Source organism: Coloeus monedula, assembly GCF_965178545.1.
Source record: "Coloeus monedula genome assembly, chromosome: 13".
Lineage (NCBI taxonomy): Eukaryota > Metazoa > Chordata > Aves > Passeriformes > Corvidae > Coloeus > Coloeus monedula.
The window spans coordinates 12,602,883-12,618,640 of record NC_138793.1 but is presented as its reverse complement, the minus strand read 5'-3'; the positions used below and the strand labels follow the sequence as shown (position 1 = coordinate 12,618,640).

The 15,758-nt window shown below is 46.7% G+C and overlaps 1 protein-coding gene across 2 annotated transcripts in view; it reads right to left on the bottom strand.

The window, feature by feature from the left end:
* GNAO1 (G protein subunit alpha o1) overlaps positions 1-14,911 on the bottom strand; it is a gene marked incomplete at both ends in the record, with an annotated part of 143,441 nt that extends 128,530 nt beyond the window's left edge. For both annotated transcript variants that reach the window (XM_082289766.1, XM_082289765.1), the window contains 2 exons: positions 14,667-14,709; positions 14,794-14,911. In XM_082289766.1, coding sequence (XP_082145892.1) covers positions 14,667-14,709; positions 14,794-14,911 — 161 coding nt within the window. The remainder of the gene's footprint in view (positions 1-14,666; positions 14,710-14,793) is intronic.
* Positions 14,912-15,758: the final 847 nt, after the last annotated feature.

The window sequence follows — 15,758 nt, the reverse complement described above, 5'->3', positions numbered from 1 at the left end:
CTTTGGGCAAATGGTTGTCAGTGTCCCTCCACTTACAGTAAGGACCACTACTCGTGATAATATGTATTAAGGAGGTCTTCTAGGAAAGAATAAATCAGAGATTAAAGAAAGCTTGCTTGTAACTGAAGCTGAATTGAAACAGTTTCTCTCCTTTCCCCCCATGTTTTAGGCTAAGGAAGGTTGTATTTTAAAAAGGAAAAGCACATTGTATCATTGTATCTTTTAGCTTGCAGAGTTTTGAGTCCTGCTTCGGCAGCCTCATTTAGGAAGTTAGCGTTAGAGTCTTACCATGAAAAGAAAGCTTTCTAGGATCTCTCTTGTTGGCAATCTCTTATGGTCAGATCTCACACTGCAAATGGGGGTTGCCATTTCTCCTGCCCGCTTTTGCCCTTATTAACAGCTCTGACAGCTCTGATCCACTTACTCTTGGCACTTGCTTTGAGCAAGGTTCACAATAAAGGTGTCAGTGTCTGGTCCGTGCATTGTTTTATCAAGCTGCTGTCAGTCTTCTGGATGACTGCTTAGCAAACAGCATCATTTTGTTATCCAAAGCCTGAACTTGGTCATGATTCCTTTTCTGACTCCTGCTTCAAAACATCATGCTCTGTCTCTTTCTGCCTCTTTTTCACTATCTACGCTAAGTTCTTGTCTTGCCTGATAGTGCCAAACCTCTGCCAGGCTGGCCATTTCTCTCCTGCGTGTTTGTAAGTGATGTTAAAAGTAAAAAACAAGAAGTATTTAGGGCCTTATTTTCAATTTCCTTGGGGGATAATGCAGGAACACAGTGGAAGCCAGAAGGTTACTACTGCAAAAGGCAATGGGAGCGGTGAATTCTTCAAATTCAGAAGCAAGTGGGGCTTCAAAGAACACTAAACTGCCTGATGTGCTTTCTTGGTTTCTCCTAAGTTCCTTAACATACAGCATCTTCTCTTTGGGAAAAAGGTGTTTAAGTGAGAAGCCTTCTTCTAAGGAGAAGAGGAAACACAAAACTTACAGAGGAAAGGGATAGGGCAGGTTCCTTCTGGAGCTTTTGAGAAGCTATGACTGTGACAAATATTTCACAAAAAAGACTTTCTAGCCTGGTTTATTTACAGTAAGAGCACAAAAGGTGTCCTAATGAAGCTGTGAACTGGTGAGCCCTTTTGAGGCCAGGGGAGCACTGAGATAACTCATTGTCTGAATGAGTTAGGGTGTGAAGACGCAATTCTGTATCTCCCTTTAAAAGGCAGCAGTGACCTGTGCAAACCACCTTGAGCACCATGGTTAGGGTAACCACATCAATGCCAGGCTTTTAATGCAGGCTTCAAAATTTGCTCCCAATAACACAGAATCTGAAAATGTTGTTCAGCACTCCTGTAATCAGGATTCTGTAGCATTTTGGCACTCCAAGAGGGAAAATTACCTGATAAATGACAAAGACTGTGTCTAAGGCTGAGGGAAAATAGAAGAGAGAAGTCTCCAAAGCCCAGGACAACTAAAGCTTGTTACAAAACCAGAACGATCATTCTAGTGTGGAGCAAACCTGAGCTTTGCATTAAAAATGTGAATGTGACTGAAATAGCATAACCAGATTAAATGGATTTGACCTCTACAAGCATGAAAGATGGTCTAAATACAGTGAAATAGCAACAAATGGCTGCACTTTCCTTTTCACTGCGTTATGCATCACAGGAATATTTATTTAAAACAACACAGAAATTTCAAGCCAGTGAGAGATTTGCATTTCTTTTACAAGAACTCATGGAGAAAATAAGGCTGGTTTAGGAAAAAAACCCCATTGTTTAAACGCCTAAAGGTACAGAAGGACTTAGAAACTACTTTTCAATCTTTGAATGTGACTGGTTTACCCTCAAAAATTAAGCTCTAGCACACAGAATTAGCCAGGAGTGACTGAATCTTTCAATACAATCTCACATCTCAACTTTCAGTACATTGCTGCCTTAAGGGAACATTTGATGGACATTTCTTTCAGAGTTTTTGGGAATTTTTTTTTTTTTGAGTTATGTTAACCCATATCAGTGCCACAGTCTGGTTCACTGCACTGCCATACATCACCATAGAAGTGCCACCATACCAACATACCACCGTAGCTGAGTAGGGACACACATCACCAACAAAACAAAATGTTAGTCAAACCCCAGCTTAGGATTTCAGAAGGCTGCCTATAAAATGCTGTATGGAATATCTCCAAGAAGACAACACTCAGAAGCAAAGAAACAAACCAAAGTGGTGTGAAGGGGAACTAGAAATGATAACCAAATAGTCCCAGCTAAGCCTGGCTTTTTATGCACTCGCAGGGAAAATTCTGGTAGTGCTGTTCCTCTGGTTTCCAGTTAGAGAGGTAGATCTTTAGTCAACACTGATGTTAGGAACATTGAATAAGGAGACTAATTTGGATTTTCTTATAACAGAATCATCGAATAACTTGGGGTAGAGGTCCCTGTCCAGGGCAGAGCTACCACCTCATATAGGCCAGGCTGCACAGGTCCTTGTCCTGTTGAGTTTTGAAAATCTTCAGGGACGATGACTCTCCCCTTTCCTGGGTCCAGTTCCACTTTTGCATCAACCTTCCCATGAAACATTTTTTCCTTATATATATTCCATTAATTTCCATGAAATGCTTGTATGTTGCCTCTCATCCCTTCACCGTGTATCTGAAGAAGAGTCTGCCTTCACCTTCTCTATAGCCCTCTTTGGGTGGTGGAAAAGAGCAGCAAGGTCTTCCTCAGCTTTCTCTTCTTCAGCTCCTCAGCCCCCCTTTACTGACCTTGTGCATCAGCCCCAAACACCTTGGAGGGCCCAGTTTATCAGTGATTCACTCCTTGACTTGGGAGATCCAAAACTGAACACGACATTTCAGATGCTGCTTTGTGAGCACCAAGTGTGGGGGGGGGGTTAACAGCAAGATTTAGTTCCAGATTATTTCACACGACCTCATTTCTTGAAGTCATTAAATACGTATAAAATGCTACAATTAAATCTGCTCTTCCTAAAACCAGTGTTTTTTCCTTCTCGTTATACAAGTAACATGGCAAAGAACTATAACTGAAATAAATTTGAAAGCTAGTACCTAAGAGCTTCTATGGCAAAAGAGAAATGCATGTGGCATGAAAAAGCCCACAACAGAAGAATAATTTTTTTCCCCTGATCTTTTATTTTCCAAAAGGTGTAAGAAACAGAGTAATATTTGGACAATGGTTAGATACACAGAGTGATGTTAAATTGGGTAGCAATCAGCACAAGCAGAGATGATGTGGTCTTCAGCAAAGCTCAGGTGTTAACCCAGTTCTGTTCAAGCCCGTTGATGTTGATGTCCACAGTATTAGAAAACTCAGTTGTTCTGGGGTTTGGGGTCTGAGCATGAATGAAACATGAGCTACCTCTAACACTGGGACTTAACCACATACAGATTAACAGCAGCTCTAATTTGGAAGCCCCACAAGTCCTGTGGCCTCGCTGCAGCAGTGCTGAGCTGTACAGTTGTCACACAGCTGCGGGGCTGCTGAAAACCGACAGCGGAGGATTAAGAACAGAGTGAGTCTTCAGGAGGATCCAGACAATTGTTCTGCTGAATGAGGAGGATTCTCGTGGAGAACAGACTGAGCAGGATGTGTCTGAGAGCTTCAGACAGGCTCTGCGCTGCACTGGTGTGTGCCCAAGTTAGTGAGGGAGCCACTAAAAATGGTCTTGGTTATTTTAAAAATCTCAGTATATTTATCCAGTTACTTTAGAATTTAAATACACTACTTTGGCTGGGTTTGTATCATTGTTCTGGACACTTTGTACAAATTTTTTTCCCACTTTTTTACTGGAAACTCCAAAAACCTATTTCAAAGACCATGAAGGGTACTGAAAAAAATCAGGATTTCAGTTTAATCCTGTATATCTGTTTATGCCAGAAGGCCTCACCTATTTGTTTGATCACAGATGCGGAAATTAGTACAATTTGATCTCACTGATTAGAACTTAAAGTACCAGTGTAATAATTCAATTTTTATGCTCTGTCATGTAGGAAAAACTTCATAATTTGTTCAGCTAAATATGAATTTAAAATAAAGAGATTTCTTGAAAGTATTAGCAAACAGAAGTGGTAGATAAGTAAAAATGTAGATAACAAAGCTAGATTCTGAATTATTTTCTGAATCGTATTAAAATTACTAATTACTAATTTTTGACCATTTATGGGCTCTCTTAGTGTTTCTATCCTGTTCACATGTTTGTTATTGTTGAATGCTTTTAATAATTAGCTCTGGTGAAAGACACTGAACAGACATCAATATTACCATGGAACATACCAAGATTTTGATTTGCTATCGGTACCTGGATTCTCCAGTGCCAGCACTGGCTTTCTTTCCTCTTTCCTGCACATCCCACCTCACTGCAGACGTAAGATCTGGCTGGTCCCAGCAACATGCTTCCAGGGGAGTCCTTATTAAGCACAAGGCTGTTGCCAGGATGAAGGTATTGGGGGCCCTTCCTTTTTCCTAACATGACCCTGATGCCATCAGTCAGTGCTGGAGAAATGCCAATCCTGGAGCTGGGATTTGGCACTGCACTCTCCTGTTCCTCCTTACCAGTGTTTCACAAGGGCTCAGGGCATGCAGAGAAATGCAGATAACAAACCATGACCATCAGCTCATGTATGTACCATTTAAACATCTTAAATGCACACATTGAGCAGCATCAGGTTTCCTGCTGAAGAATTGGCTGGACAGAAACCAACAGCAACAAGTTGATAGAGCACCGTGGCTTTTTTCCTGAGCTGTAAAAGCAGGAGGATATAAATTTATCGTACCGCTAAATTGAGGAAAACAAGGGCATGCTTCTAGGAGCTTTCTGCTTTATTAAGTAAACATCTTCTCATTCATGTGGAAAATTTTTTCCAATTTGGCTAAATAATTAATCACCAAAGAGTGACTGGCAATTAATGAACACTATGATAACTTTCTGAGGTGTATGTTCATCATGGCAATTTTCTTTCATCCCAGTGATTTGTGCTGGTGTTACTGACAAAATGTGATGATAAAGGCTCTGTAGTGTCTGTCGTGTAGTGTAGTGCTGGGGGTACACATATTCCAATGATAAAACTCTGCCCATTTTTGAACTTACAGGAGGTGAGATGGGGTCCCCACCTAACCTTGGGAAGGAGCATCTATCACCTGGGCATCAGTGCACCAGCCTGCCAATGAGTGACTAATTTCTTATTCTGCCAAGGGCCCTGTAGTAAGAGCTCTCTTTGGCCAGTGGAAAGAGCTGGTTTATTTGCAGCAAGCTAAACCACCCTGTAAACAGCCCTGCTGTAACATCCTTTTGCTCTGCTTATAGATGTAAAGACGCTCCGAGTAAATAAAAACAGATTCCCAAAATATACTGAATCAAATACTCAGTTCTGCACTACTTAAGAAGCCAAGCTGATTGTGTTACGTTTAAAACTCATTATGAGGATGGTATTTCCCTCCTGTGGATGAAACTGAGCAGAAACCTTCATGCTGTGGAGGAGCACGTGCTGTGTCATGCCAACCATTTAGAAGCACGGGAGAGGATGACAAATTCACGTAGTCTTAGTTATTGCAATCTCAAATTAGGGCATGCAGATCCACATTGTGGTGCCCTGGAAGTAATTTGAAGATCTCACCACGAATTTTGGAGAGACTCAGAGATGCTATGCACCAGTACCACGCAAAATTCCTCCAGAAATATATCCATGGGACTACTTCATGGAGAGACAGCAAAATTAGATACTCTACCACCTTTGCTGTAAAGGCAGAAGCTGGATTATAGCAAGGTCCAGCTGTAATAAATAAGGAGCACTGTCCTGGCAGTGAGGAAACATCTCTATATCACTGTGAGAGAGTGCACACCTCAGCTCCAGAAATCCACCTATAAAACTTCTCATTTGTTACCTAGATGATTCTGCTTAACATCCATTTTGTGCACTCAGCCTTTCCTATGCACTTTTATTTAATGCTTTAAAACTGGAGCTACTAACTCAAATCAGCTCTAAGAGAGTGAGGATAAACCACCAAATTCTGCTAGGAGGTAGTATACAATTTATCATTTAAGTGATATTTTCCTCAATAGAGGCCCATTCTCATCTCATTCCCTTGTGTAATGATTTCCAGCTGATGCAGAAATACTCCAAGTCTTGTACCAGACTGTTATGGTGTGTACAAGTTGCTGTTGATTATGCTCTTGTAGACAAGAGCATTTAATACAAGTCTGAAGTTGCTGGAATCTCAAAGCATGTTGAGTCACTGCACTGCCTTGCAGACTGTTTTAAGCGCTTGGTGGGGGTTATGTTTCAGAGGAGGGAAACGCACAGAGGTGAAATGTCCGTTGCCAGCCTCCCTGCCAAGGTGTAAGACTGGGGTCATGAATTCTCTAAAGACGATATTTTCTCTTGGACAAGTGAAAGGCTGCTGAGCCACTCAACTGAAGACATCACTCATGGTCTCCCAATGGAAACACGGATCTCCCCATTCCTATGCTGAGTAGCCTGACACGTGCCAAGGAGAAGGAAATCCCTTTCCTTGTTACCAAACCCTGTATTTCCTTCCAGCATTGGATCGTGCTTCTTCTGAAACCTGCTCCCGATTTTCCTGGAACACCACAGTCCTAAACAGTCAGTCAAGCGATCAGTGACTTACACCTCAAAGCACTTACTAGGATCAGCATCTCCCAACCTTTTCCCAAAAGCAACTCCTGCAACATGAACCAGCAGAATTTCTGCTGAAAGATTGCAAAAGTTATCCTGTAACAAATAGAACAGATGATAAATTGTCTTTGGCTCCTGAGGACACAAGACCCCACAGATGGGCCTGATGGGGAGAGGAGGGTTATTAACAGCCATGGCCCAAACTCTTCATATTGCAGGAGGACCCTGTGTTACCCATCCCTCTTGTCTCCCTCTCAAGCTGGTGTATTCCAGCTCCTTTGTTTTAAACTTACAGATTTTATACTCAGATAAAAGGTGTGCTGATGAACTGAAACCATTTTTGGAGACCAGGCAAAGCAGGACATGCCCAAGAATTAAGAAAAACGAAGTAATTTCAGCTCTGCCAGTCCTTCCCTTTCAATGTCAAAAATGTTATTGATTAGCAATTTGAAAACAGGCATGATGTCAGCTTACTACACAGTTTCCTGGGCTCCCTTCCGAGAGCACTCCTCAGTTCTTTCTCAATTAACGTGAAAGCTGGGGAGAGTAAGCATTTTTAAGGGTAAGTTAAGAAGTGGTCCATCAGGAGTTTTATTCTAATATTGCAATAAGTACACAATGATTAAGTTTTGAATTAAAATACTTTTTTCTCCTTTTTGTTCAGCACTAGAAAACCATCAGTTCCCTTGCTTTGTGTTACTTGGTAACATTTTTCAGCCTTTTGAATCTTCTGATTTTAGGCAGATTCCTAAGAGTATCTTATAACCAGGACTGTAATCCTCCAACCTCCCTTACACCTGTCATTTGCCTGAATGGTCTTAAAATGAGAATGATTCAATTAACAGTTTAGGGGGATTTTTACATTAGGCACAACATTTCTTCAGCATTAGAAAAAACATGGCATAAACCATTAGTACTTCCCTCTAAGAACAAAAGAAAAAAAAAATTAAGGCAAGAAAAATGGCTGTAGGTTTAATGTGCCGATGCTTTCCAGATCTTTTTGTTTCCTGGTTTTGGTTTTGTGAATGAAACTTAGCAATATCCAGGATCCCACCAAGTGTCACACAAACATTTGAAATTCATCACCTCTCTTAAAACCTGCAGATTGAACAGACATCATCTTCAGTGTAGGAAGAACTTGGCCCAAAGTCCAGTGAACTCAAAGAGAGGATCTGGGGTCAGCAGCATTCAAATTGATTTGAAATAAATGAGGTTGCTGGTTTCAGTATCGCCAATGCAAAAAAGGAATCAGGCTTCAGAAGTAACCAAGCAATTGAGATGTATTTGGTTTCCTCACCTTCACTTGGGATGTTTTTTATTTTGCTCCCAGTTCTTGAATCCTCATGCTAGAATAAGGTAATTTGGTTTTGAACTTTTCTCTGAAGTGAGGAGAGCTGGAAGTTTTCTTTCAAAAACAAAATACATGCCTAAGCAAAGACCACCTGAAAACAGAGCTTATCCAGTCATCATTCGAGTCCAGGCTCCACAGAAGTAATTTCAGGCTCTACACAAACCCACAAATATGAGGAGATTTGCAATAGCACCAGGAAAAGTGACTAGACTCCTAAACACCCTGGCCACCCGAATTTGAGATTTTGGCAATTCTCACCTGCTGGAGCTCCTCTTTAAACCAATGTAATAAATAAAGAACCAAATCCCATCTTCCACACTCAGTTGCACTCAGGGTGTAACCACAGACTTCAGAGCAAAGAGGATAGGTCCTTCTGTGCACTGTGTACGGCTGCTGCCTTGTTGGAAAAGCTTTTTGCCTTCCTTGCTACCTGAGCAGGAGTTTGCAAAATCGAGCTCTTGGACCCTGCACTGGCATCAGCCTTTCTGGCTGCATATCTGCCAGCTTCAATGCTCAGTTGTGATTTTGTATCCTGCAGATCCAGGAGAAACCAAGGGAGCTTGATGCTTGCAAAGACAGGCTGTAACTCTGAAAGCGAACTGAAGAAAACTAGGTAATTATGAGTGTGCGAGACTCTCCTGACTGCCTGGCTCTTACTCTCCACCAACCTGCTCCTGCCTTGGCCATCAGTGAAGCACTTCTTCATTTCACTCTTTCTCTTGCCCAGACCAGACAGAAGACCCAACACAGTGCCTTGAACCTCCATTACTTGTCTCTTTTTCATTCTTCACCCATTTTGATTATCTTCCCTGTGTTCCCCAGGTAAGCACCCTGAAGAACTCAAATCAGGTATGAAGTTGTATGCCAGACAAATGGGAAAGGACAGGCTGAAGAGGAAAACCACAACCTTTTCTCATTTATTATCTAATTCATTTGTCAATCTAATGTCTCTTACAACTTCTGGGTTAGCCAAGTCATAAAACAAAACAGATCCCCGGTTACAATTGTGCAGCAGATTTGTCTCTTTCTTCTGAGCTCATTGAAACAACTGCTTTCATCTCATTAGATTGCTAAAACATTTCCAACAGGACTAGATGTGTCATGTCAGAATATGACAGGCAAATTTCTTTTAAGGTTTTAAAACTGGGTTGGAAGAGGAGAAGCTATGCAGTTCACTGTTGTCACTGAAAGATATTTTTACTTTTATGAGTCCCTAAAACAAGAAACAAATTAAGAACTGTCAAGGAAAAAGAAAAAACACAAACTCAAAATGTATTCCATCTTGCCTCCTAATATTGTTACTACTTTTCTCTGAAATCTCTCTCAGTCTAATAACAAGAACCTTAAATATAAAAGAAGGAACTATGGTTGTTAATGTTTTGGCACAATTAAAAATCCAAGAGGAAGGAAATAAATGCTGAAAATATTATTACCCTTTGCAACTACAAGCCAAAATGAACAGCCTCACTTTCCTCTGTTCCCAGCTCTTATTCTTGACTGGTTCAGGGGCAATCTCCCTGTGCTGTGCCACTGCAGAGTGTGAAACATGGCACCCACAGCATCCAGGGATGCAAGAAAGCATCTGTGAAGGTGGGGAAAAAAGTTGCAGTGAGGAGAGAGCCCCCTCCTACAGCAGCCTCCACTGGGATATTCTCTTGACACCCTGGCAGGAGACCCTGCCTTCCTCAGGGCAGGTAATGCACTGCCCAGCTGCCATCCTGACACCCCAGAGCTGCCCCAGCAGGCAGTTTTCTGCTGGTTTCACTGCAGGTTTCACTGCCAAAACAGCTCCACTAGAGGCTCCTCCCTGCTGGGGTCCATGTGCCACGTGCATGGTGCCAAATCCACACCCAGGGCAGAGTGCACTGGGGCAGGTCTTGGGAGAATGAAACAACTTCATTGGGAAGGCTGCAGCTCTTTCCCCTGCTTATTGAAATCCAGTTCAAATACTGCCCAGGTGCAGCCTGTCACTGCCCTACTTTGAGTCTTAAGTCACAGAAATCCTGGAAACAGAGGATGAGGATGGCTCAGCCTGACCTGGTGCTCTAGTGAGGTTCGTGCCTCTGGGTTGCCAGCTCACACCACAATCAAACAGTTCCCAGACAGAAGCAGAGCCGAGCGGGGCTCTGCACCCAATGCCACAGGGCAGAAGAGCTGTGCTGGGGAGTGGAACAGACCAGGAAGATGCAGTTTCCAGTCTTGTCCCCAGAAAGATGCTGCAGAGGCGAAGCAACTCCGCGCTGCAAGCCCCTGTGGGGTGAAATATTCCTGGGGGAAGGGGCTGCAAGTGTGAAATCACTATGGATTTGAGACACAGACATGCAGCAAAGAGCACTCAAGTGGGTGTTCACAACACATCGTTTCATTTCGATGGCATTTGGCATCAAATTGCTGTAAAACCTGTGGGCGGGGACTGCTTCTCACTGAAGAAGTTCATTAGATTATAAGTAATTTGGTTACACAGAGCAAGTAGAACCTGGGGCTGTTTTGAGGGGCTTTTTGAAAAAGGTCAGAACAATCTATCAGCCGGCTGTTGGGACTGATGGCTGCTGGGGAGAAGATAGTAGATATTTCAAGAGAAGCACTGTACACTAGTGTATTTTTCTCCTGATTGTACATTTCCATCCTTCTCATACTTAACATAAAAACATTTTGTGAAAAATGGCACAGCACAGAAGCTTATAAACTGAGTTACTGCCAGCACTGCTGGTGAAGTGACACACAGCTGCTCTGGAGGACATGCAGGGCTGGAAAGCTCCGGCATCTTGTGAAAAGGAGCCGGACCCAGCTCTCTACGCTCAGCTCCGCAGGGGACAGAAGCTGCTGCTTCTGCAAAGGCAAAATCCAAAACCAAATCCCAAGCCCTGAGATTTTTCCTGTGTGCAGGGGAAGCCATGTCTCCTCTGGAATGCCACACCTATCACTAACCCCTCATTTGGGAAGGTGAAATATTGCCCTGGCTCACCATTCAGAACAATGGCTGCTGAGTAGGTGGCAGGACCTTGTTTTTGAAGCCATGCCAGCTAACTCAGCCTCTCTGTGTAGGCACGATTAAACACTGAATTCCCTGGAAGCCTTGTGCTGATGGCAGTGGATGGTGTCCCCACCCGAGCAGTCCAACCCTGCTCACCACTGGACCGTTGCATGGAGATTTAAATGTCTTGCTAAGCAGTAAGAGATGGAGATATGCTTGGTGTGCTGCTAGGCTGGGGCTTTTGATGAACAAGCACATTCACCAGAGTTTTAAGTCCCCACAAAAATATCCTAAAAAACCATCAGTCTCGACTTCATGCTACAGTCCAGGTATTCCAGAAAAGAAGATTGTAAGTTCCAAATTCTGCATGTGCTCGACATTTATTTGAATATATAACATCTAAAAAGTGTTAACATTAATTGCACTCCTACATCATTGTGAATTTACTGAGATAGGGTGGTGTGAGTGGAAGATAAACTTCTCTTGTCCGGTAACTCTAACCTTCTAGCTTGGATTTTAAAGGAAAGCCCCAGATTTGCTTGGTTACAGATGGTTTTTTAAGCTGAGTGAAAACAGAATCTGGTCACAGCCTGATTCTGAATGCTATGGCACACTCTGGAGTCTCATTGGTTTGCATGGCACAACCATGCCTTTCAGGACTGTTCCTCTGACTAGCTTGGCTCTGACCCTTCATTTTGAGGCATGGGTGAAAGTACCTGGACTGCAGGACTGGCTGTGAAAAAATACAGCAAAATTAATCAGCCAAGGTGGAGATGTGCAAGGGTTAAGGGTGTCAAAACAACCATGAGTGCTAAGAAAAGTATCATTCCTAGCCTGTGGTGCCACTGTTTGAGATGTACATTCCAGACTCCAGTTCCACCTCTCTGTCATTCACCAGTACCTCTTTTTTTGCTCAATAACCCCCTGCTCACCAGCTAAAAGGTATCCAAATATTTTACTAAAACATCCTGAATAAAATTTACAAATCCTTATCTCCATTCTGGCTACACTGTCAAATTACTGTAATTTCTACTTCTTCTCCTGCTACCTAACATTTCAAGGATTAACTGGGCAGTGTGTAACCTCTTCTAGTCCTATGTAACAACGTCTGCTCTCTGTTCCTTTGTCTTAGCATTCTCCAATCTGTCTACAGATTCCTGTGCTTGTTTTCAAGGCAATATCCAAGTGTGAAGCTGCTTTAGCCATTCAAGAGGATGAGATTTATTATCTAGAAGCACACCAATAATACAGTATTAAAAAAAAATAGCAGTCTCTTTCATCAAAGTCTAATGAACATGCGATTTAATCTTTATTAAGAATTCATTAGGTTCTCAGCAAGCCTGTCTAATGGAGCTTGACCAGGTGAAATGCTAATGCCCACATTATATTTAAATTAATTTTCAGCAATGTTAGTTTCCCCACGTTGTTCCCTGCACATCACTCTCCCCGGCGCCCGCGGCTGTGCGGCTCTCTCCAGATGCTGCTGCCGTGCTCATAGCAACACCGCTGTCCCCACCCCAGCCTCCGCACACTTCACTGGAGTTTCCACACTCACGGATGCCTCCCAATTTCCAGCACTATAAGCCCATCCACCATGGCAGCTTCCTTGACATTTTCATATCAGGTACAAAGCTGCAAGCCCAGCATGCCTTACTTTGTCTCTTTTCAATGAAATGTGTGTGTATATATATACACACACACACACAAAACAGGGTCTATTTCAGACCTCAATATACCAATCTAGTCCAGCAAACAGGTTATTATCTTGATGTGATTTGCTTCAAAAAATAAGAGCTCTGCTCTTTGGAAAACAAGAGTGATTGCATGCTAATTGTGTAGACAGTGCAGTCACTGCCTGCCCTCCTGCCTGTGGGCTCTGTGTGTGCACTCTGCTGTTGTGAGACCTACAGACTCTCCCATCAACCAAAACCCATCGCCCACCATTCCAGCATGCTTCTGCAGAAGCAATTCCTAGAGATTAAATAATTTATTGGTGTTCATCTGCAGTGACATTTCTCCTGATCCACCTTTTGCACACAAACAAGAGCAAACCAACCCCACCCCAGCCCAGCCTCAAACCAAACTGTGAGGTGAAAGGTGGGAAAATCCCCTTTCAAACAGTGAAAGGGGATGCTCAGATCCTTTACAGAATAAGGTACACAAACGTCGATGGGGAAAGCCACGGACACTACTATGCACTGGAGGCGAGTCTCCCCGCAGTGAGACCTCCCAGCCCCGCAGCGCCTTGGGAAAAGCACTGCCTCAGGCGGGGATGATGGTTTCATTGAACCCCTGTGGGGTGGACACAGCGGCCACAGAGTTGATACAGATATATCCGGGTCACCCGCTAAACCACCCTGCCTGGAGGGGAGCTGGGCTGAAGGCCCAAATCTGCCCCCGTGGTGCACGCACATGCACACGCACATGCACACCCACACTCACACACACGCGCACGCACACTCACATACACGCACAATCACACACGCATACTCGCACACCGGGGGCGGCTACGGGAGCTCAGGGCAGCAGCTTGAGAGGGGCGCGGGCCCCTTTGGTTATTCCGGAGCCCCTTAGGCTTCTCTCCGGGCCCTCCGAAGGCAGCCGAGCGCGGCGCGGCCGCCGCCGGGAGGAGCCGCGCGGTGCCGGAGGGGCCCCGCCGCCGCCGGTGCGAGCCCCCGCCGGGCGCTGTCCAGCGCGAACCGCCTGAACGCCGCGCCGGGACCCGCCCGTCGGCCCGCGCAGCCCCGGATTCCCGCGCCAGGACCCGCACCCCGCTCCCCGCGCCCCATCCACACCCATCTCTCAGCCTCTGCCCCTCGCTAAGCAACCCCGGTCCCGGGGGGGCCCCTCCCAGCCGCGGATCCCTCTGCAACCACCAGCATCGCAAAGCGGCAACCGCTCCCAGCTGAAATCCAGACCCTGAACCAGCGCCCAGGCTTGTTCCGTGATGGCGCCCGCCTCCAACCAGCCCGTCATGTTTATAGCGGTGGGAGGACGGGGTATTTCATTGTATTTTAATTAAAAAAAGAAAAAGGAGTGGGGGGGAGAATAGTCGCACCACGGGTGTACCTCCGCCCCTATTAGCCTTCCCTGCGCCTGCTTTCCTACGGGGTGCATTTACACCAGCCACGGGGATGCTTGGAAGAGACCTTGCGGTGGGGTTTTTCACTGCTGTTTATTGCACGGTTACATCTAATTAAACACAGGAAGAGGGTGTGGGAAGCCCCAGCGAGGAGCGGCGCCGAGTACCATAGGGAGACCCGGATCCCAGAGCAGGAGAGGTCTGAATGAGATGAGCGGCCAAGCTCGTCGTTCATTAATTAAAAGGAGAAGGTAGAAGCTCAATAAAAGGGGCTTTCAGTGATAGGGAGCCTTGGTTTAAATCCGCAGAGCCGGCAGATAACACCCCGACATTAAGCTTAACTGACAGCGGTTCGCTTCACGGGGACATCTGCGCGGAGGGGGAAGGTGGGCTGCCGGCCTCCCCCCACCGCCGCCGGGGGCGAGGCCGCGGGGCGACGCTTCAGCACCAGCGGGCCCTGGACAGCGCCGGGAGCGGCGGCGGCCCCGCCGCGCTGTGCCTGCGCGGTCCCCTCAGGTAAACATGGCGCCCGCGGCCCTCGCTCACCTCCGCGAGCCCCCGCCCCGCACCGCCGCTCGCTCGCCCCCCCACCTGCGGGACTTACTTCATTTGCTTCACGATGGTGCTTTTTCCCGACTCTCCGGCTCCTGTTGGAAAAGAGATGAGGTGGGATAAGCGCGGGGAAGGAGGAGGAGGAGGGGGGCAATGGGGGGCGACCGGCGGGTTCTCACCGAGCAGGAGGAGTTTCACGTCTTTGGCCGCGCTGATCCCGTCCTCCTTCAGGTTCTTCTCGATGGCCTTGCTCCGCTCCAGGGCGGCTCTTTCCTCAGCACTCAGGGTACATCCCATGGCGGCGATGAAAATTTAAAAAAAAAATTAAAAAAAAAAAAGGGGGGGAGGGGGGATGCAGCCCCCGCCGCCTCGGCTGGCTCCCGCGGGCAGAGAGGAGGAGGCGGCCGGGGGGCAATAAAAGAATTACAGCAAATGGCCGTGAGGCTCCGGGTAGCGCAGCGCCTCCGCGGCGGGGCTCCCGGCTCCCTCCTGCCCCTCTCTCCCCGCGCCCGAGCGCTCAGTGCATCCAGCGGGGCTGCTGCGGGCACGGCGAGCTCTTCCCGGCCGGGAGGCGGAGGCGGAGGCGGGGGAGGAGGTGGAGGAGAAGGAGGAGGAAGCGGGTTGGCGGCAGGGGAGGGTCCGTCCCTCTCCCGTGCTCCCGGCTGTCGCTGTCCCCTCCTCGGCGGGCGGCGGCGGAGCCGAATGGAGGCGCGGGAGCGGCGGCGGGCGGGCGGGAGGGAGGAGGGAGCGCGGGGGCGCGCCGAGCTGCGCGCTCCCGCCGGCCTCGCCCGCGCCCGTGACGCGCGCGGCTCGCGCATGCTCGGGGCGGCCCCACCCGGCCCGCTCCCGCTGCCTGCGGCCGGGTACCGCCACACGGCACGGACGGAGGTCGCGGTCCCGGTGCCCGTCCCTTGCCCCGGGCTCTGGCGCCTGTCCCCAGACGGGAGAGGCCGTGGCTCGGGCTGCTGTCTCCTTTTCCTAGTGACTCAGAGCTGGGGTCTGCCTTGGTGGAGGGTCTAGAGGGCAAGCCGTACGAGGAGAGGCTGAGGGCGCTTGGCTTGTTCAGCGTGGAGAAGAGATTGAGGGCAGAGCTCGTCGTGGGCTGCAGCTTCCTCAGGAGGGGCAGTGGAGGGGCAACACCGAT